Source organism: Panthera uncia, chromosome F2 (assembly GCF_023721935.1).
Source record: "Panthera uncia isolate 11264 chromosome F2, Puncia_PCG_1.0, whole genome shotgun sequence".
Classification (NCBI taxonomy): domain Eukaryota; kingdom Metazoa; phylum Chordata; class Mammalia; order Carnivora; family Felidae; genus Panthera; species Panthera uncia.
This window is the reverse complement of record NC_064812.1, coordinates 48792419-48815069: the sequence shown is the minus strand read 5'-3', so window position 1 is coordinate 48815069 and position 22651 is coordinate 48792419. Positions and strand designations below refer to the sequence as shown.

The 22651-nt window shown below is 36.2% G+C and overlaps 1 protein-coding gene across 1 annotated transcript; it reads right to left on the bottom strand.

Annotated features, from left to right (window-relative positions):
* Positions 1-1149: 1149 nt before the first annotated feature.
* On the bottom strand, positions 1150-13279 carry SLC7A13 (solute carrier family 7 member 13). Its single transcript, XM_049633200.1, is given in 6 exon segments — positions 1150-1350; positions 1353-1428; positions 3758-4119; positions 8161-8292; positions 12591-13122; positions 13124-13279. Coding segments are annotated over 6 exon segments (1428 nt in total). The 3' UTR covers positions 1150-1180.
* Positions 13280-22651: the final 9372 nt, after the last annotated feature.

Sequence of the window (22651 nt, the reverse complement as noted above, 5' to 3'; positions counted from 1 at the left end):
TGGAAGGATGAGGAGAGATGGGGAGAAGAGTTGGCTAACAAATGTCACTAAACACCTTCCCACATTGCCCCTATGCTTTCTGAAAGGACATCTCCAAACCCAGGTCCTTTAAAAGTCTAAGTTAAATAGACATATTTTGTATATTGATTGATAGTGGGTGGGTGCCATAACTGGGATACAGTCCACTCTGCCACCTGTTACCCACACTTTATACACACAATTACGTAGTTACAGATAAGTCACATTTTTTAAAGTTTATTTAATTATTTTGAGAGACAGAGAGAGAGAGCAGGGAAGGGGCAGAGAGAGAGAGAGAGAGGGAGAGAGAGAATACCAAGCAGGCTCCTCGCTGATAGCACAGGGCTCAATCCCACCAACCATGAGATCATGACTCTGTGAGACCATGACCTCAGCTGAAACCAAGATTCAGACGCCTAACCCACTGAGCCACCCAGGTGCCTTGGTAAGTCACATTAAAAAAAAAAAATTTTAACATTTATTTATTTATTTTTGAGATATATAGCACGAATTGGGGAAGGGGGGGGGGCTCTGTCAGCACAAAGCCCGATGTGGGGCGTGAACTCACGAACAGTGTGATCATGACCTGAACCAAAGTTGGATGCTCAACTGACTGAGCCACTCAGGCGTCCCTTGATAAGTCACATTTTAATCAAATGAAAACATAGTAAACTTGTTCTTCTAAAGCATCTCAGAATTTAGAAGAAGGAGTACAAAAGAAAATAACCTAAAAACTCATGCTTCAAATAGCTTTTAGGTTGAAAAAATACAAATAGGGAAAAGCTAATCAGACAAATGGGGTTATTCTTTTATCTTCAGCACCAATGTAAGGACTCAGGAATGAAGAAGAGAACGCTTTTTTATTTTAATTGTTAACTTTTATCACAAAATCACCACAAATTCAGCAGTAAAGGGTGGGTGCAGAAAAAAATGGAAGAAAGGGGGAAATATCATCAATGTATCAAACCATGCAAACCAAAACAGAGCTTTGGCTTTACACAACAATTTTTGTGTGATTTTTAAAACTAGGTACTATCATGGGCACTTATTTATACACTATCTCATTCAAGAAAGAAAGTTACCATGGGCATTTCATCATTAATGTTCCATAATGTGCTTGATTTTTTTTTTTAATTTGGGAGTGCTTTTAAAAGGCTACTTTTTAAAAAGTTTGTACTTCTGACATCTGTTCTTCAGCCACATCAGGGATGCAAATATTAAACAGCAATTGTAAATGACATGTCATTTTCTCAAACCAAACCAACCTCAATTTGAGATATATTAAAGGTATGTAAAATAGAAGTCCACTGAGAACAAAGAGGCACACATAATATGTGGAGACTTCACCAAAGGGACCAAAACCAAGTATAGGCTGATGGCCATTGTTACCAAAGGTAATGGAAAAAACACCTGAAAAAAAAATTCAAAAAATAAAATTAGATGTGAAAACCTATATAAAGTACTGCATATTTATATAAACAAAAATAAGATATAAGTTAATGAAAGAAAATGGGTTAAATTATCTGAGTTTAGAATGTTGAAGACTCTCAACGTCAAGGCAATGGTTGAAGGGAATGAACATCTAGTGTTTGCCTGTTCATGAGTGGAAATAATCATGATCATTGGCTAGTAAGATAACCATCTTCTGATCTAGGCAGCATGAATTCATTAAAAGGGAGTTCCTAAAGCTCAGAAAGTCACAATTTTCCCAAGAAAATATCTCAAGGCAATAAGAAAGTCATATCAAAAACACAGAATATCCCTAGACACTCTGTTATTCAGGCAGATATTAACAGGTAAATATTATCAATTTGTAGGCTCAGTACATTAAAAAAAATTCAAAACAAAAACTTTGGCCAAGACAATTCTACTTTTGGTGGGTTTTTGTTTTTGTTTTTGTTTTAGCCAAAAAACTTGAAGCCCTATTCTTGGTACCTGCTTTGCATTAGGATTGTTAAGGGTCCTGCACCAATATTACCCAACCTAGGGAGAAAATTCAATAGGCAGTCATTTTGATATATATCTTTAATAAATAGATATGAATCTATATCCCCAAAATATAACATAGCTATATTCATATTTATGAAACCCTTTAATTAAAAGACCATTCCCTTAGGGACTTAATTAAAAATTGCTTCTTGGGGCACCTGGCTGCCTCCGTCAGTAGAGCATGCAACACTTGATCTCACGGTGGTAAGTTCAAGCCCCAAGTTGGGCATAGAGCTTACATTAAAAAAATAAATAAATAAATAAATAAATAAATAAATAAATAAATAAAAGAATCTCCTCCTAATTTGTAAAACACCCCTAGGAAAGATGAAAGATAATTTGTCATCTCACAACTCAGTATCAATTATCAGATAACTGAGGGAAAAGAGCATTCATGTGGCATTCAAGACAAATGTTAATTACTTATACTTGTGGTTGCCCTTGCCTTCTTTTTAATGCAAACATGTATCAAATAATGATATAAACCATAATAACTATCAATGTCAGACTCTGGATTGTTTGCATGTCTTAGCTCATTTAATATATTCCACATTCCTAGGAGGTAGGCGTTATTTATTCCCATTTGAGACCTGAAGACACTGAGGATCAGAGATTAAAGAACAAAATGATCCCTCCTTCCCCATGTATTTTTTTTTTGAACACCTTCTGGAGGCCACCATATGGCAATAATCATACTATGAATTTTGGTTCACCTGACTGTTCAGATAGATTATACCCTGCCTAAGGGCAGAAGCCAAGTCTTACTCCTTTTTGCACCCAGAATACTTAGTAAGGTGCTTAAAATATAGTTGCTTTCAATAACTGATACTCAAATACGCAACAGTTAGGGGATGGCTGGATGGAAGAAGTAGAAGGGAGGATGGAAAAGGAAGGTTGGTTGTAAGTCATTGGAACATTGCTTTCTTTCTCCCTGTGTTCTTTATTAAATTGTTTATAGTATATATTTCTTATATTTATTTGTATGTTCTAAAAGGCAAACACTCCAAAGGGACTGCCTAGATTTCAATCTTGACTCTACCACGCAGTGTGAGGTTGGGCAAGTAACAACTTTTCTAAACCTGTTTCCTCATCTGTAAAATGGGGATAAGAGTAGTATCTGCCTTTGGTATTACTGAGAGGATTAAATGTGATAATCCAAGAAAAGCTTTTAACATGAAGCCTAGCTCACCAAGACTATTCTGATAATCAGAGCATCAAGGTCACTTTTCTCCAATAGTATCCCTACACTGCCAAGTTTTTGTTTATTTTCTTTCCTACCATTAAAGGGCTCTCCTGTAAAACTCCTCCTCATCCAAAATGAAAGTAAGTTTAAAAGAAGTAAAGTGGAACAGATGGAATTTGTTGGTGATCAAATTAAGTTAGGTCGATGTTTCAGGACAGGAGATGTTATCACTTGCCTCTTCTATTTCCCACCTGCTAAATCTGACCCTGACTGTACAAGATACCAGTGTGCGTAGGTAGCTACATTAGTAAATTAAATAGTCTCTGGTCAAAAGACTCATAATGATCTGCCTCACCACCCAGAGGTTTATCTTTCTCTCTAGTAAACCTAATGGAACCCAAGAGATTTTAAACTGAGTAAAATCTACCCAATAAAAACTAAGACCAGATTACCTTTATGGATTTCACAATTTGTTACTAATAAAAAGACCTACCCATATATGTTCTGAATATAGTCTTGAAACATGGTTACACCCAGTATATTTTATTTCACATGGAAAAAAATTACCTTGTAAGGTCTAGGTAGATTTGGCTCCTGGTATCTCAGTTTTAGTATTCCTATCATTGATAATACAGACCAAATAAAAACTACAAAATAAAGATAGTTTATCAGGTCAGTGAGGTTTGTTGAGACAATGGCAATTGATGCCATGGTGACAAGTACTAGCACAGATATAAATGGAGAGGAGTGAATATTAAGCATATTAAATAGCAAAGGCAGTTGGCCCTCTTGGCCAGCCATATATGTTACTCTTGATGATTCAAGTACATTAACCAGAAGGTTGCTAAATATTGAGGCAGAAATACCAAAAGGAATAACCCATGTTAATGAGGGGATTACTCTATCAGTCCACGTGATAGCCACAGCATCTGCAGAAAAATAAGAACACACAAAAGACAATGTATTAAAAATAAGAAATTAATGATAAACCTTTAAAGATTATCTCTAAATGAAAGCAGGAAATTCAAAAGGGAATTAAGAAAGCTAAATTTTGTTTAATTTCATTATTTACTTTACATGTACCTAACACCATTTGCATGTGTCCATTTTAGCCCTATCACACTGTATCATAAATGGTTACCATCTCATGCATCATCCCCAACAGACCAGAAACTTCACTTCTTGAGGTCAAGTATCATTCATTTCTTTACTAGAAAGGCTTGTACTTCAATAAGTCTCAGAAATGTTTAAGTTTTCAATAATAATTGTGAAATGAAAGGTTGAATTGATGATTGCATGCTTATTTTCTAAAACTACAGAGTGCTAAGAGTTGCAATCAGAGTAAAAAAAAAAAAAAAGCAACATTGCTGACACAGGAATGAGCCTTACAAAGCCCCCATGTTGTGGTGCAATTTTAAATACTTAATAGGAATTTAAAAATCAACGCTGTAGACAGAGAAAACAAATTACACACAGATTAAAACACTCAAGACATTTGGGTGCTTGTCTAAACTATAGACCAGTGGTTCTCAATGGGAAGTGATTTTGCTCCTCAGGGATCTTTTGGCAATATCTGGAGGCATATTTTGGTTGTCACAACTGAAGAGGTTGTGAAGAGATCTTCTATTATAAACACTAACTCGTTACAAGTCAGATTAAAAAAGGTGCCAGTGAAGAAATGCACCCACTGCCTATGAGAAACTGAGTCCAATTCATATTATGTAGACATAAGGTAGGACAGATCATTTAGACACAGAGAACAAAGGTCTCAGTCTTTCAGTGGAATGAGCACACGAAGACCTAGTGTCCTTGGCAGTCATGCTCTGGGGCGTTGCTCTGGGGCAGACGTTGCCTCTATGGCATCAACATAATGGCTTATAACAAATAGTAAAACTTGTTCAAAATGACAAAATTAAATTATCATCAATGGTCCTTGTTCTTAAAAATATTTATTTTTGAACCCATTTTAAACAGCCTTAAGTGCGTGCCTACTTCAACAGCACATATATTAAACAGCCTTAAATGCTATTGTCACTTCTCTCTTTAGTGCTATTCTACAATGTTGGGTCTTGTTTTAAAGTATTTCCTGTCTCACGTATTGTTCATTTCAAATAAAGTATTATTAGTTGTTCCTCCTGGACACCCACACCTCCACACATTTTCCATTTTCAAACACATATCAGAAATACTTATTTCTGGTAGTAAAGTCCTCATTTCCTGGTCTTTATTTCCTGTCATGCATTCTACAAACCCGGTTATAATTAGAGGAGGTTCTAGTTCAACTCTGCTACATAATCTTTATCTTTATTCCACAACTAATTTTTTTCTTTTTTTATTCTCTTCTTCATGTCATTTATTTTCTTTTATAATTGTATTATATATGCTTTTGGTAAGAAGTAAAATAAATAGCACTGAAGCACATAAAGTAAAAAGTAAATGTCCCTCTCCTCACCAATCCTTCATTCATGCACCCCAGATGTAACTACTGTTAGTATCTTTTTGGATATGCCTTCAGAAAGTTTCTATGCCTATATAAGCATTCATGCAAGGGGTGTGTGTGTGTGTGTGTGTGTGTGTGTGTGTGTGTAGGCACACTTAGGCTTGATTTTTTTACTTTCCAATATATCTTGATCATATTGGTACATATGCATCCATCTAGCTATTTTAAAGAATGCTCAATATTCTATTATATAACTGTAAGTTAAATTAGTTACCAATTGGTGGATTTTTTAAATTTATTTAACATTTATTTATTTTTGAGAGATAGAGAGACAGAGCATGAGTGGGGGATGGGCAGAGATCGAGGGAGACACAGAATCTGAAACAGTCTTCAGGCTCTGAGCTGTCAGCACAGAGCTGGATGCAGGGCTTAAACCCACAAACCACGAGATCATGACCTGAGCCAAAGTCGAACGTGTAACTGACTGAGCCACCCAGGTGCCCCTGCACACACCTCATTCTAGAAACATCCTTCCCACTGTGTTGTAAAACTTATTTAAAATTATGCCCATTTTTTTTCTAAGAGAACAATCAGCAAAGAAGCAGGTCAGAGCTCTAACACTGATCAAAAAAAAACAATACATGATTAATAGCACTGGTTCTTTCTCCATATAAACCACAGAATCTAATATGTATCACAGCTTGGTATAATTTTTTTCAGTGTTCATCAAAGAAAATGTAGCATCCAATTCACACCACATCTTAGATACTCTATATTCCTCTGGAACTTTTCATGTCTTTTAAACACACTCATTTGATTGAAAACACTCCTTAATCCTTACATTTCCTTAATTTAGAAATCTATTTCTTTCACTTATAATTTATTTATTTCACTATATAAATTATACAGTTCATTAAAGAAAATTTGGGAAATCCAGGAAAGAACCAAGCAAAAATCACCCACAATATCATTCCAACAGATCTCCACCATTAACTATATACTTTCTGTTTTATATCATAATATAGATCCTGCTTTTCCATCACTGTTACATTATAAACATTGTCCCTTTACTTTAAGTATTTACAACAATATGGTCTTTGAAAAAACTCAGAATGGGCCTATTATTTGGATTTCGCTAAATTTTTTATTTATTTCAAATTTATTGGATACTTTGGTGATCTTTAATTTTTTGCCCTCATATGTAATGCTATGATGGTCGTTCCTATACATACGTTTTTAATGTATAGCTCTAATTATTGTCTTAACTTAAATTCCTAATACAATAGAAGATAGATATTTGAATTCCAGAAAATTATTACAGGATCTAAACAAGGTCTGAGGATTATACGCCTAGAAGAGTAAGCATTAAAAACCAAATTACAAGTAACTATAGTCAAAACACTTCATTGGTCTTCCTTCATGGGACTTCCACACGTGTGGAACAATTGTGCCACCCATAAAATTGCTGCAACTATTAGGACACCTCAGAGAAGATAATCATAATTTTTTAACAATGAGTGTGACCAGAGAAATGATAGTCATAACCAATGCCAGATTCAATGAACCATAACATCTGGGTCACCTGGGCAACAGCCCTGACCACACCCTAATTAATTTTATAAATTTATTCTCTGCATAATCAAAGTAGTTAATAAATCACTACTTGTTCTTATCTAACTTAGCCTTTGGTTTGTTCCCACAAATACTCAAAATCTTGATCATATCTAGTTTACATGTCCCTAAGACAACTAGAGCATTGTGAATCAATACTGATACCATTCAGGCAGATTCCTGAATGGCAGTAACACAAGAATCAAGGCAAAGTGTGTTAAGACTTTTTATTAAACCTCTCTTAGATTTACCTCCAGTGCCTCAAAGATTTATCAAACAGTAATAGCTACTCAAAAGAGATTATTCCTAAAGGTACTGGATGATAGTTTATATCGGAAGTTTATGTCATATTTCCAATATGTTCAGGACCCCTTTGCCACCATAAACTTTAGAGTAATTTATAATAAACATTATTATATTACATATTAATACTATTAATTATATCCAGTAATTGACCCTAACTTCTACCCTTTTAACTGCTAATGTCCCACATTTCAAGTTTATCATTCTTTATGTCACCTAGAAGAATATTTAGAAAATCATTGTTGTAAAAGTTACGGGCTTTTTTGTAAAAGTTTTAATAGACCTAAGCACTGATTGTATGGTGTCACTCTGGTGAGGAAAGATCATGAAAGGGATACAGATATTTTGAACCTAGTCTGCATCATATATCAGCATTATGGATATTTTTCCATATCATCAGAAACATGGTTCTCCATAGTATCATGCTTAAATCTAAAACTCTTTCCTAAGCCAAATCATATTCTTTGGCCCCTTCAATATTTTGAAAATTACAAGGTGACTCTATATAAAATAATGAAAAGCAAACAGTAGTCTGACTGGTAAAGTGATACTTACTTATACTAAATGGACTAGAACTGTCATTATTATTTATTGCCTTATTCACTTGCATACAAACCTGAAGAAAGAATTTCCCTGGGTGTCAGAACAGTCAGGTAGGAAATGTTAACCAGCAGATAAATGATAGTTACCAGAGGTAACGCAGTAAATATGCATCTTGGGATTGTCTTTCTGGGTTTCTTCAGCTCCCCTATAACATATAAAAGAGAAAAATAACAAGTGGTAAAAAATTATGTCTTAAATTTATCTTTAAAACTGCTTCCTGCATTACCAATGGGGCTGAATTCTTCCTATCCACTCTGGCGACTATCACACTTATTCATACACATAGGCACAAACACATTGATGAACTGCTACACACCTATCTCCTTTCTTGGATGATCTTGGTGTTAAGTGTAAAAAGGGGGAAATTTTCTTCCTTTTCCTTATAGATGATAACATTTCTGAAGAAAGTCACAAGAATGAAAATCAAAGATGAGTCCATAAGACCCTGTATAGGTTTGGAGACTACCTGTGTCTTCAGCCTTATCTGTTAGGTACAAGGCACTTAATCTGGGTAGTGGAATACGATAGTGAGCAAAAACAAACATAAAGTCTAACCTCAATAAGAGCTATATACAAATTAAATAATCATATAAATAAAAGTTATAATAGTGACTGTGGTAACTGTCCATATGAAAAGAAATACAGGGCTATGAAAATATATAACATGATAATTTGATGGTGCCCTGTGCTATCTGTGTCATAGGCCTACAGGTTTCAGTTTTTCAAAAATGTCATGCCCCCTATACCCATACTCTCATGTGGAATGTTCTTTCCTTTCCTAGTTGCCTGGTTTACCCTTACTCTTATTTTAGATTTCAGCAAAATTATAACTTGGGAACATAGGAGAGGAAGCTCTCCTCAGCTGGCAAAATTGTCCTATTATACATTCTCACAGCAGGGCGCCTGGGTGACTCAGTCAGTTAAGCGTCCAACTGTGGCTCAGGTCATGATCTCATGGCTCTTGTGAGTTTGAGCCCTGCATTGGGGTGTCTGCTGTCACCACAGGAGCCTACTTTGGATCCTCTGTCCCCCTCTCTCTCTGGCCCTCCCCTGCTTGCTCTCTCTCTCTCTCTCAAAAAATAAACATTAAAAAAAAAGGAAATGGACATTCTCATAGCATATATGTAAAAAGTAAAAGAGTAAATCATAAATTCTCTTTCCCTGTAGGATCTTTGCCTTCCCTTTATGTCAGTATTAAGTGCAAAAAAGAAAAGGTCATGATTTAGCATCATAGATAATGGATTTTCTAAGACAATCTTATTCTCAAATATTGTTCCATTTGTCACATTGTTTTCCCAAATTTTGCCATTCTCTGAGAATTATCCCTGACATAAATAATTGAGCATTATAGTTCTGTGTATATAATGTGACCCTATGTCCTGGCTGCTGGTGAGAGAACCAAGTAAGACCTCTGACTCACTGGAAGCCAATTGTTGTCACTACACAAGAAGATTCCTCTCAAGAATTTGAGCCAAATGTTGACAAAACTGAGAGAATCAGGAAAAAAAGCATCATAATGGTGGCAAAAAGAAGAAAGGTGACTGATAGACTAGTTTTTAAGTCCTAGAGCTTCCCTATCTCCTGTTGCTCCTGAAGATTGATTACTCAGGTCTTCCTTAAAATACAGCATTATTCCTTCCAGCAGGTTCCTCTTTTATTGTTTAAGCCACTGTGTGTGGGTTTCTGTTACTCAAAGCCAAATCCCTCTGGTTAATAACTATCTATCCTTCAATATATGTCAAATCTGTTTCATCTGTCTCTGCCCAGGGGTGGAATATAATGCCCATGATATATAATAATATGAACTGCTTAAGCACTTAAAGAGTAAAGAATTAGAAAGTTCTCATTTAAATGCTGCCTGAACCATTTACTAGGTGTGGCCTTCTGGACAATTTATTGACTGCTAAGTTTTCAATTTCCTGACCTGTATTTTTGGGAGAATGGAAAATATAGAGACAATAAAATTCCAATCAAATGCCTAGCACTCAATAAGTTATTAATGACTATGGTTATTAGTCAAAGATTTTGAACAAGCAAAAAGGCAACTTTTAGGATTAACTATACTTTCCTCTGGGCCTTTTACTCTTTCTTATTGTGTATCATATTTATAGAGAGAAGGTAAGGAATATAACATAACATAACATAACATAACATAACATAACATAACTCAAAGTTATTATGGCCAGACAGTGAATATCCTTAGTCTTGAACTTAGAAGGTAGATGTTCCTACAGTGTGCTAAGTCAGCTGCCTATGTATCATCTTTTTACAGGTAAAAGAGTTACTTAGAGCTTAGCTGTATTTAAAGTTTATTAAGTGAATTAACATCCCAGAATACACTGAAATTCCTTCACCTTTGTTTACTGCCAGCTGCTTGTGAAGAATTCTATAATAGTTTATAGGTAAGTAAATTTTGTGAATCATTTTCAGCAGAGAAAAATTATCCAGCAGTGAAACATCTCTGGCAATGGAACAAGATGAATAAAATCAAAACCAGAGATATCTCTTCTATCCTTATAAGAGAGAGAAAGATGAAGTGAGACACAGAAAGGGAAAGTTGAGCTAATTATCCTAGTCTTTTCAATTGCAGTGGCACATTTAATCACAAACTGCTTAAGACAGTAATCTCATCCCATAGCTTCCTTTTCTCAATACTTCACATTTTAACTCAATGCAGACTGACTTTCCTCTTGTATCCAAAGTTCACCAATGATTTCTTAGTGAAATGGCTTCTGCTCAATCCTCATACTCCTCAACTTTTGGAAGCACTTCACCATGTTGATTACACCCTCTTCCTGGAACATGTAGTGATTTTCTTTTATAATTCTCTAAACCTCCTCTGACTTCTTCATTGCATCTTCTTTCTCCACCTACCCTCTAAATTTGGACTTCTCCAGTCATCTGTCTCCACTCCTATGTCATTTTGTTCTACTTCTCTTTATATGCTTCCCTTAGTAATCATATCTATTATCCAGCCCATCAGATGGAAACCATTTTTAAGTCACCCAAAGTTACGTGCTGTGTCTTATACGCACCTTCATACTTCTGGTCTCCACAGCCTCACTCGTTTATTTTTACTGGTGGACTTTTTTGAGTTCAGTGAAAGTTGCCACCTTTTTGATGACACAGCTAAAGGTGATTTTACCATCTACTGAATTCTCATAGTAGTCATACTGTTCCCCCTTAAAACCACTTATTAAATACTATCATGCTGTTACTTATAAGCACAAAATCATAGTGATTTTAAGTCATAATGAGCATTTTTTGGATGGAGAAAAAAAAAAAAAGTAAGTCCAGACAGGTAAAGATACCTGCCACAGTTCATAAGTGCTACAGGTCAGACCAAAATCTAGATTTTACCTCTTCCATTAGACTTTAGCCTCTTTAGGATAAAGCGTCCATATTACTCATCTTAAGGCACTACTACAGGGCTTCAAAAATAGTCAGTGTTTAATAAGATATTTGCTGACCAAATTATTTAATGAGTAATGGACACATCAGTGACTCGGGGTCCTAAGATTAAAGGAAATATCACATGTGTTTTAAGAGTAGAACCCACTTCACATTGAAAGGTTAAGGAAAAGAACTGGTAAAAAGGTTGAAGTTGAAAAAAATTAATAAATGGGGAAGATCCCTTAGGAGGTGAGAGGGAAAGGATAGAATTCAAGGGAAGAGACTGATTTTATTTTATTTTTTATTTTTTATTTTGTAATGTTTATTTATTTTTGAGAGAGAGAGAAACAGTCCAAATACAGAGGGGCAGAGAGAGAGGGAGACACAGATTCTGAAGCAGGCTCCAGGCTCCAAGCGGTCAGCACAGAGCCCAACGCAGGGCTCAAACTCTGAACTGAACTGCGAGATAGTGACCTGAGCCTAAGTCAGACACTCAAACAACCGAGCGACCCAGTCACCCTGAGACTGCATTTTAAAAATGCAGAGAGAAATCTTCTGTCTTGACACTGAAGGAAAGAGCATTAAATCCAGCATCAGAGTAATTTAGTCCATCTATGATTCTCTTCTCTTTAAAAGTACTTCAGAGCATAAGTATGTCACACCCACTCACAACACAAACACAGTCTGGCATTGGATCATTTCTGGATTCACAGTTTCATGGGAGGGGACTATTTCCACAATCCCAGAATTCATCCGTTAACAGAAAGGAAACTAGATTGACATGGAGATCCCATATTTATGGCCCCAGAAAAGAAAGTGGAAAAAAAGAAGTCATTCAATAAAATAAGCACCTTTGAATGAAGGGGGGAAAACATTAAGACTGGGTGATAAGTGCAAGACTGCCATATTCTGACTCAATTTAGTAAGAATAAACATTGAATCATCATGTATTTAAAGTAAAACTCAAAATATACAAAAAGAAAGTACATTTCACATTGCATGCAGTAAGTCATGACTTGAGATTTTCTTTCTCAATGAATTGTTAATTACCTGCTATATATGTAAAACATCCCCCGCCTGAAAACGCAAAATATCCTTGGAAAATGGCTTCTATAAACTCAGAAGCTTCTGGAAAATCAGTATCAAAAGAGTTCTGGAATCTTTCTACATTCTCCTTCCTTCCTCTCACCAGCAGCATGACTCCACTCAGGGAAATAAGGCCGAGTATAGCCATTTTCAGCACTAGACTGGCTGTCTGAAGCCAAGTCACCTCTTTCACACCACGAGAATTCAGAATTCCCACGGTCCACAATACGGCTAGCGCCAGACATTTCTTTGGCAGCTTTGGAGCAGAGCAGCTGGGATAAAAAGGCTCGATGCTGTACTCGGCGAGGAGTAAGGCTTGGCTGGCAGCTAACCCTGGCCCCAGAAACAAGCTTGTCCAGAGATTCAGGAAAGAGATTAAGTTGCCGAAACATCTTTTGAGAAAATAGTAGTGAGCTCCACTGCGTGGGAAGGTTATATCTATCTCTGCTGAGCAGAGAGTGGTCATCATGGACAACAGGGCACAGGGCACAGACAGTCCAAATACACAGGGAGAGCCCCACATTCATGCAAGAGTATTTCAGTACCCCTTTGGGGGCCACAAAAATTCCTGTCCCAATTACATTAGTGATCAAAAAACTTGTGCCCCAGCAATATCCAAATATTCTCTTGAGTTGTATCTTCTCTTTATCCATTGTAATTGAGGTATTTTTTAAATATAAAAATGTATATAAATTATAATTTCTGAATTTTCCTGCCCATCGTGCTGAAAAGGATATTCATGGATTCTCTGAAATAAAACAGTCCTGTCCTTTTTGTTCCACCTTGTTAAATAGAGCCTATTTTCAATCATTAACAAAATATATGCGATGCATCCAAGTAAAATAGTGTGAAGTTACTTGGAAGTGTTTACTTTGACTTCCTTCTTAATTATTATCAAAATAATACATTCAGATGGAAAAAAAGGAATTTCAAAAAACAGGGTATTACAAAAACAAAAACAAACAAACAAACAAACAAAAAAACAGGTTTCTTGCTCTACTTCACTCTTTCCCAAATACATTTCCTAGTTCTTCCCTCTGGAAACAATAATTCATGTATGGTTTTAGTTCTTTTTGGTAGTTACATCCATAACTCTAAATAATATGAGAAGACTTTTATTCTTAAATAACTCAACTTTAGAAAGCATCTAATGATTTCCTCCCAGAAACATGGAGGAATTAGCTCACTTACTTGCCTATTACTTAATCTATTTCCTCTTCCTCCCATTTTTAATCATCAGGCTCTCAAGATGCAAAGTATTTACCTTTCATCAGGCTCATGGAAGCCAATTAACAAGGTAGGAAAGTGAAATACCCTGCAAGACAAGACTGTCCTTTAAACAGCCGTCATTCTGGTAGCCTGGGTCATATTCAGAACAATGTGAACAGGAAATACAAGAGAAAGCCTGACCCCACAAACAGAAGGATGGAAATTTCTGAATATCTGAGCAAGGCCTGGGCCTTAGTAGCTCTTAAGTATATTGACAATGCAAAACATTGTTCTGAGTATCTCCAAAGTCTTATGAGCTTGGGGCACACCCCCAGCCTTGGAAGTAAATTATTTCCCAATTATCCTTTAAGAGTAAATGAAAATGAAATTGTTTATGTTTTTGCTTTGGTTGTAGCTATTTTCTGGCAGATTGCATCCAAGAAAATCCACTGATAACACTGTATAGATCTCAATAAACATGACCAGGTCCCCTCCCAAATGAAACCATGCCTCTAATCCCATATAAGAGAGCAAAGACCTGGGAGTGAGGGAAGGAGACCAGAAAGTGTACCCTAAGAGAGAAGCAAAGAATGAGAAGTAAACCAGACACAGAGAGACAAGTACTACATGATTTCACTTATATAAGGTATCTAAAATAGCCAAATTTGTAAAACCAAAGACTGGAATGGTGGTTACCAGAGGCTGAGGGAGAAATGCAGAGTTATTAAGCAATAGTCAATGTTTAAGCTAAATAAAATGAATAAACTCTAAAGATCTGCTGTACCACTATGGTCAACAATAATGTACACTGAAAATTTGTTAAGGGGATAGATCCCACATTAATTGCTCTTATCATAATAAAATATTTTTTTAGGTAAAATATAATTTAACTCATGGGGGGAAAAAACACAAAGTAGAAATAGGAGGCAGAGTTAGCCAATGTCCTGGCCATCAATATCCCACCTACCTATTGTTTTAAGAAGAGGCAGTGAGGGAATCCATTTCCCATGACCTGAATCTCACAGCAGGAAAATAAGATCCAAGGAAGAACCATGGCCTCCAAATAGGAGTGTGGTAGCTCTGCAGTATGTCACTTTGGCTAACCTGAACTACATTTCCCAAATTTCTCAGTTAGAATAGACCATCGGGACAATTCTTCTATGAGATTTGAAGTACACAAGTATAATAGCAGTTATTTTGATAGTTCATATTGACAAGGAACCCCTCCTTGACCAAACTTTAATCAGGCTCTGTTGAGCCCTCTTCTCAACTAAGCTGCCTCCCTGGCCTGTTCAGCATAGTTTAGAAGAATGCCCACACCCTTGATATCTAATCAAGTTCCTCTTAGTTATCTTCCATCCACTGACACCCTCATTCTGCCTATAGGCAGAATCCTCAGCTGTCTTTGCTATATTTGGAGTTAGGCTCAGTTCTAGACTGAAGTCTCTCTTTTCCCTATATAATCTTGAATATAATCTGTCCTGCCATTTTTTAAAAAAATTTATTTTTAAGTACTCTCTACATCCAATGTGGGTCTCGAACTCACAACCCTGAGGTCAAGAGTTGCATGTTCCATGGACGGACCCAGCCAGGTGGCCCTGTCCTGCCATTTGTAATAAGCATTTTGTGCAATTTCTCTGTTACCACTTACATTGTCTTCTATACAATGGCCTACCCCTTTACTGTAATTATAATGTAACTGCTGGCTTACTTCATTGGTGAGATGATGACCAAGCCTTCAAGTGCTCCACCTTCACCAAGATCTTCTTTCAGCTTCACCACCTTCAGGTGTGTGTTTAGCTCCGTGATGAAGGACCCCAACTTCTGCAGTATAGCCACACCATCAAGGTTAGTGGTAATGAGAACTGACACAGATTTCAGTCTGTTCTCGTGGGCTCCAACTCATGCCTGTACATTCCCGCCTGTCCTTGTTTTCCTCTACTTTTACACCCATTATTCCTTTTGGATTACTTGAACTTTAACTTTCCCAGCAGCTCCCACAACTGCATAAAGTCAGATCTCTATAACAAATAAATCCTTGTAATTATATGGATATGTGATTAGATAGAGATAGAGATTCAGATATAGACACAGCTAAAGATAGAGAGATAAATAGATACAGATGTACATGTAGATAAACAAAGATATAGATATAGATGTTCTAGTGATTCTGTTGCTTTGATTGATACAAAGAGCAAAAGCTATGCTATCTCATGCATTCCTGGAGTCCTACAGTATTCAGGTATGTTTGTGATTCTAAAAATGAGGAATGTAAAACAAGAGACTTGGTCTGGGTCTCTTTTGGCTTTCTCAGGACTATCAGAGATTCTCCAAACTCAAGAGAAGCACTCTCTAAATAGTACCCCTGGTCTGGGGGGGTGGGGGTGGGGGGGTGGATGCACTTGAAAATTCTATGTGGAGCTACTACATCAAAAGGGAAAATGTGCACATCATCCAATATTAGGCTCACTGACATCACTCTTGCAGTGCCCAAAGGAGTGTCTTAACACACACACACACACACACACACACACTATATATATACATATACATATATATATATATATATATATGAGCTCAGCCATTCAATAGAAACTCTAGAAGGCTAATGAGAAACTGCCATGCTTGTGCCCTCTTACACATAACTTAAGAAACAGGAGACTGAGAACAGCAGAGGAGACATTTTGAAGAACATTCAATTTTACAGTGACATGCCACCCTGAATGACTTACAGCTTGTCTTTGTTGTTCTTTCTCTATAATTGATCCACTAAGAGAAGATCTGTCATATGACAGATCAAAAGGTGTCAGTCTTATTGAGTGTATATCATTAACTCAATTGTACAGATATGCAAAAAAAAGGCTTATAGAAGTTAAGGAATATGTCCAATTCATGTGCTTCCAGTCCTATCTTATTCCACAGTTCATGATAGTAATGTCTAAAGTATACTTTTTGTAGCCCTGACTTAAATATAAATATGATATTGGGGTGCCTGCATGGCTCAGTCGGTTAAGCTTCCGACTTCGGCTCACATCATAATCTCATGGCTCACGAGTTTGAGTCCCGTGTCTGGCTCCATGCTGACAGCCACACAGCCTGCTTTGGATCTTCTGTCTCCCTCTCACTTCCCTTCCCCACTCATTCTCAATCTCTCTCTCTCTCTCAAATAAATAAATATGATATAACATATATTTTATATATATAATAAAAATGATATATATATACATATGTATATATATTTGTCAAAATCAACCTTTTCTTTAGTTTAGAAACTAATCCAAGATTTGTAACAATCTGAGGAGAATTTATTCAGGAAAAACATCTGAACTTTGTGGATTTTTTAACTTGGCCTACTCCCATCCTATGGAGGCCAGAAGCAATGGGATGACATATTTGAAGTACCAGGGGTTTGAGGGGAAGACCATCAACCAAGAATTCTACATCCAGCAAAATATTCTGCAAAATTGTGGGAAAAATTAAGATACTCCACTGTAAACAAAAGCTAAAGGAATTCACAACCATCACTTCTGTCCTAATGGGAGTCTTTTCAGTCTAAAATGAAAAAACACTACAGGGTAATTGAAATCCACACAAAGAAATAGAGTATCAGTAAGGTAACTACATAGATAAATATAAAAAAAATACAAATGAAATTTTTGTAGCTTTTTTCTTCTCCTGTCTGATTTAGAAGACACCTGTATAAAGCAATTAATATAAACCTGTGTTGACGGTCCTATAATGTATAAAGATATAATTTGTATAATGATAATATCACATAGAAGGGAGGGAATGGAGCTGTATTAAAGCAAATTTCTGTATACTATTGAAATTAAGTTAATATTAATCTAAGCTAGATTACTTTAAATTGGGAGGCTAGCTATAATGCCCCAGGTAACCACTAAGAAAATAACTTTAAGAAAAGAGTAAAAGAAGCACGGTGTGACCCTGGTATCTGAGCAAGGGTGGAGTAGGGTGAACTGACCTCACAGTTTCCTTCTCTCCTCTTCTCGTGGGGCCAGCTTGAGCTTCATCACTTTCAAAGGTCCGGTGAATGGAGCCTAAATCATGGAGCCCAGGAGAGCAACAATGGAGCAAAGACCATGGGAGAGGTTGTAGGGTAGCAAGTGTTCAGTATCCCCATGTCCAAGCCCACCACAGGTCTTCCAAGCATATAGCTCTGGCTATTTCCCAGTGCCAGGGACCTTTGCAGGGCACTGACCCAGAGGATGGTTGTGACTCGCCTGATGTGCTACACCCACAGATGCCTGGTAAAATATTTTTTAAAAAGGTGGGAGGAGGGAATTTAAATGGTACACTTGAAAATAGCTATTTAACACAACAAAAGGCAGTAATGGAGGAACATAGGGATAAAAAAGACATACAGAAAACAAAACAAGGGGTGCCTGGGTGGCTCAGTCGGTTAAGCATCTGACTTCGGCTCAGGTCATGATCTTACAGTTTGTTAGTTTGAGCCCCGCGTGGGGCTCTGTGTTGACAGCTCAGAGCCTGGAGCCTTCTTCGGATTCTGTGTCTCCTTCTCTCTCTGCCCCTCCACAACTTGTGCTCTGTCTCTCTATGTCTCTCTATAAATAAATAAATGTAAGAAAAACATTTTTTAAAATACAAAACAAAACAAATAATGAAATGGAGGGCATAGATCCTACATTATGGGTAGTACATTAAATGTAAAGAATTAAATGCCCTGATCCAAAATGCAGAAACAAGTAGAATGGATTAATAATAATTAAAAAAAAACCCATGATCCAATTATATATAAAAAACACCTTATATTAAAAAAAATAGGTTAAAAGTAAAAAGATAGAAAAAAACCATGTAATAGTAACAGTACCCAAAATAAGAGGTGAAGAGCTATAATAATAAACAGATGTTGAGAAAAAGTTGTTACTAGACAGAAAAGACATTTTACAATGATAGATGAATCCACTTAGTAGGAACAAATAATAAACTATATACACCTAACAACTGAGTCGCAAATATATGAAACTAAAATTGACAGAATTAGAGGTAGAAACAGAAAATTCACTGATAGTTGTAGCGTTCAATACTCTGCTTTCAAAAATTGATAGAAAAACTAGGAAGAAAATCAGCAAGAGTATATACAGCTTAAAAAATATCAAGCCACTTGACTTAACACCATTAACAACAGATACAAATTCTTTTCAACCACACTTGGAGCATTCTCTAGAATAAATCATATGTTAAGCAATGAAATAAGTATTAATAAATTTAAAAGGATTTAAGTCATACAAATGGAGTTAAATTAGAAATCAAAAACAGAAGGAAGCTACAGTAATCAAGACTGTGTGGTATTGGCAAAAGAATAGACAAATAGATCAAAGGAGCAGAATAGAGAGTCCAGAAATAGACCCACACAAATATAATCAGCTGATATTTGACAAAGAAACAAAAGCAATTCAATGAAGAAAATAGAATTTTCAACAAATAGTGCTGGAACAACTAGACATCCAAATGCAAAATAAAATAAAATAAAATAAAATAAAATAAAATAAAACAAGCCAAAATATCCAGACAGAGACTATACATCTTTCACAAAAATTAACCTCAGGAGAAAATATCTGTAAATCACATATCTGATAAGGAACTTCTATCTAAAATACACAAAGAACTCTTTAAACTCATCGATAAGAAAACAAACAACCCAATTAAAAAGTGAGAAAAGAGGGGTGCCTGGCTCTCTCCTTTGAGGAGCATGTAAGTCTTGATCTCAGGGTTGTGAATTCCAGCCCCATAATGGATGTAGAGATTACTTAAAAATATAAATCTTAAAAGGAAAAAAGTGAAAAAAGAACTGATCAGATACCTTATCAAATAAGATTTACAGATGGCAAATAAGCATATGAAAAGATGTCCACATCATAAATCATTTGGGAATTGCAAATTAAGGTAATACTACACACTTATTGGAATGGCAAAAATCCAGAGCACTGACAACACCAAATGCTGGTAAGGATATGGTGCAACAGGAACTCTCATTCATTACTGGTGGAAATTAAAAAACTGGTATAGCCACACTGGAGACTGATAGCTTGACAGTTTCTTAAAAAACTAAATATTGGCCTACCATATGATCCAGGAATTGCACTCCTTGATATTTACCCAAATGAGTTGGAATCTTACCTCCACGCAAAAACCTATACATGAAGCTTTATTCATAACTTATATAACTTGGAAGCAACCAAAATATCCTTCAATAGGTGAAAGAATAAACAAACTGTATATATTAGTACAATGGAATATTATCCAGTGGTTAAAAGAAATAAGACATGGAGAAACCTTACACGCATAATACTAAGTGAAAGGAGCCAATCTAAAAAGACTGCATAGTGCATGATTCCAACTATATGACTTGAGAATTTAACTAAGTTATTCCATGGTATTGCTGGCTCAGCATCCATTCTGTTTGTCAAGTGACCTTCAGGGGATTTAAACTGACATTAGACCCTCATGCAAGCTCATGCCCCATATAACAATCTGCAAAGTCACAAGTAAATTTAAGTTCCTGATACGATTCCCCAACAGCTCTTGTCATAAAGTCTCCCCTACACCTTGTGCACCCTTTAGATAAGACACTGTGTATCTTATCAAAACCCTGTTGTTTTAGTGTGAATGACCAATCTGGCCATAGCCTAGGAACCCCAAAGTACTCCACCCCTGGGCCTTAATAAAGGTATGTGCACCAGATCCTGCCACTCTCTTTCTACACTCTGCCTTGACTGCTTCAGGTAGTCCCGCAAGGTATGCTGTGTACTTCCTCCATAACCTATGAGTAATAAACTTTTCTATTTGTCTTTTTCTTCACACCCAGTGTGGAGCCCAGTGTGGGGCCTGAACTCACGACCTTGAGATCAAGGCCTGAGCTGAGATCATGAGTTGGATACTTAACTGACTGAGTGACCCAGATATCCCTAAACTTCTCAATTTGAATTCTCTCGTGGTCTTTTGTTGAACCAGGTCTCACCATTCAACACCACAAGACTCTATGTAACAAATGCTCATTTTACAAAGCTACAACAGATGTTCCAGAAAAGGCAAAATTACTGAGACAGTAAAAAAGAAAAGTGTCTCAGGACTTTGGAGGGAGAAAGCTGTAGCAGGGGGGATTTTAGAACAGTGAAACTATTTGTATGATACTATAATGGTAATTGTATTTGTAAAAACCCCAAAGATAGCTGAAACTAATGTAATACTGTGTGTCAATGAAATTAATAAATTAAATTTAAAAAAGGAAGGGGCACCTGGGTGGCTCAGTCGGTTGAGTGACCAACTCTTGATATCAGCTCAGGTCATGATCTTACAGTCATGAGACCAAGCCCTGCATCTAGCTCTGCACTGAGCTTGGAGTCTGCTTGGGATTCTCCCCCTCCCTCTCTCTCTCTGCCCCCCGTCCCCTTCTTAGTCCTCATACTGTCTCTGAAAATAAATAAATAAACTTAAAAAAAAATAGGATGTACAACACAAAGTGAACCCTAATATAAACTATGGACCTTAGTCAATAATAATGCATCGATATTGGCTTATCAAATATAACAAATGTATCACACTAATACAAGTTGTTAATAATAGGGAAAACTGTAGGAAGGGTGGGGAGGTGATAGGTAGACGAGGTACATGGGAACTGTACTTTCTGCTCAATTTCCTGTAAACCTAAAACTACTCTAAAAAATAAACTCTATTAATTAAACATAAAATACAGCATCAGGCACCTGGGTAGCTCAGTCGGTTAAGCACCTGACTTCAGCTTAGGTCATGATATCACAGTTCATGAGTTCAAGTCCCACATTGGGCTCTGTGTTGACAGCCCAAAGCCTAGAGCCTGCTTCAGATTCTCTCTCTCTCTCTCTCTCTCTCTCTCTCTCCCTCCCTCCCTCCTCTGCTCACGCTCTGTCTCAATCTCTCAAAAATAAAAGTAAACTTAAAAAAAATTTTTTTAAAAGTACAGCAAAGTTGCTAGACAGAAGATCAAAATACAAAAATCAATTGTATTCCTATATATGAACAAAATTAAGAATATAATTTCATTCACAACAGCACTAAAAAAAATAAAATATTTAAGAATAAATTTTACAAAATAAATTCAAAACATACACTGAAAATTATGAAACTTTGCTGAAGTAAATTTAAGAAGACCTAAATCAATAGAGAGAGGCATTTTGTGTTTATGAATTAGAAGAGTCAATATTGTTAAGATGACAATTCTCTCCCAAATTTATCTATATATTCAACACAATCCCTATCAAAATTCAATAATGTGATAGAGATGCTAATTATGACTACAATTGCAGTCCTATTAAAATATATAAATGAATCAAATTAACATGTTGAACACCTTAAATTTACACAATATTATATGTCAAATATATATCAATAAGAAAAACTTCTGGCAGCATTTTTTTTTTTTTAGAAATTGACAAGCAAATCCTAAAATTTGTATGAAAATGCAAAACACCTAAAATAGTCAAAGTAATTTTGAAAAATAAGAATAAATGGGGCGCCTGGGTGGCTGAGTTGATTGAGCATTCATCTCTTGATTTTGGCTCAGGTCATGATCTCATAGTTCAAGAGATTGAGCCCTGCATCAGGCTTCATACTGACAGCATGGAGCCTGCTTGGGATTCTCTCTCTCCTTCCCTCTCTGCCCCTCCCCTGCTCATGTGCTCTGCCCCTCTCTCTCTCTCTCTCTCTCTCTCAAAATAAATTAACTTTTAAAAAAAGGACAAAGTTAAAAACAACAACAAAGTTTGAAGACTTCTACTTTCTAAGTTCAAAACTTATTA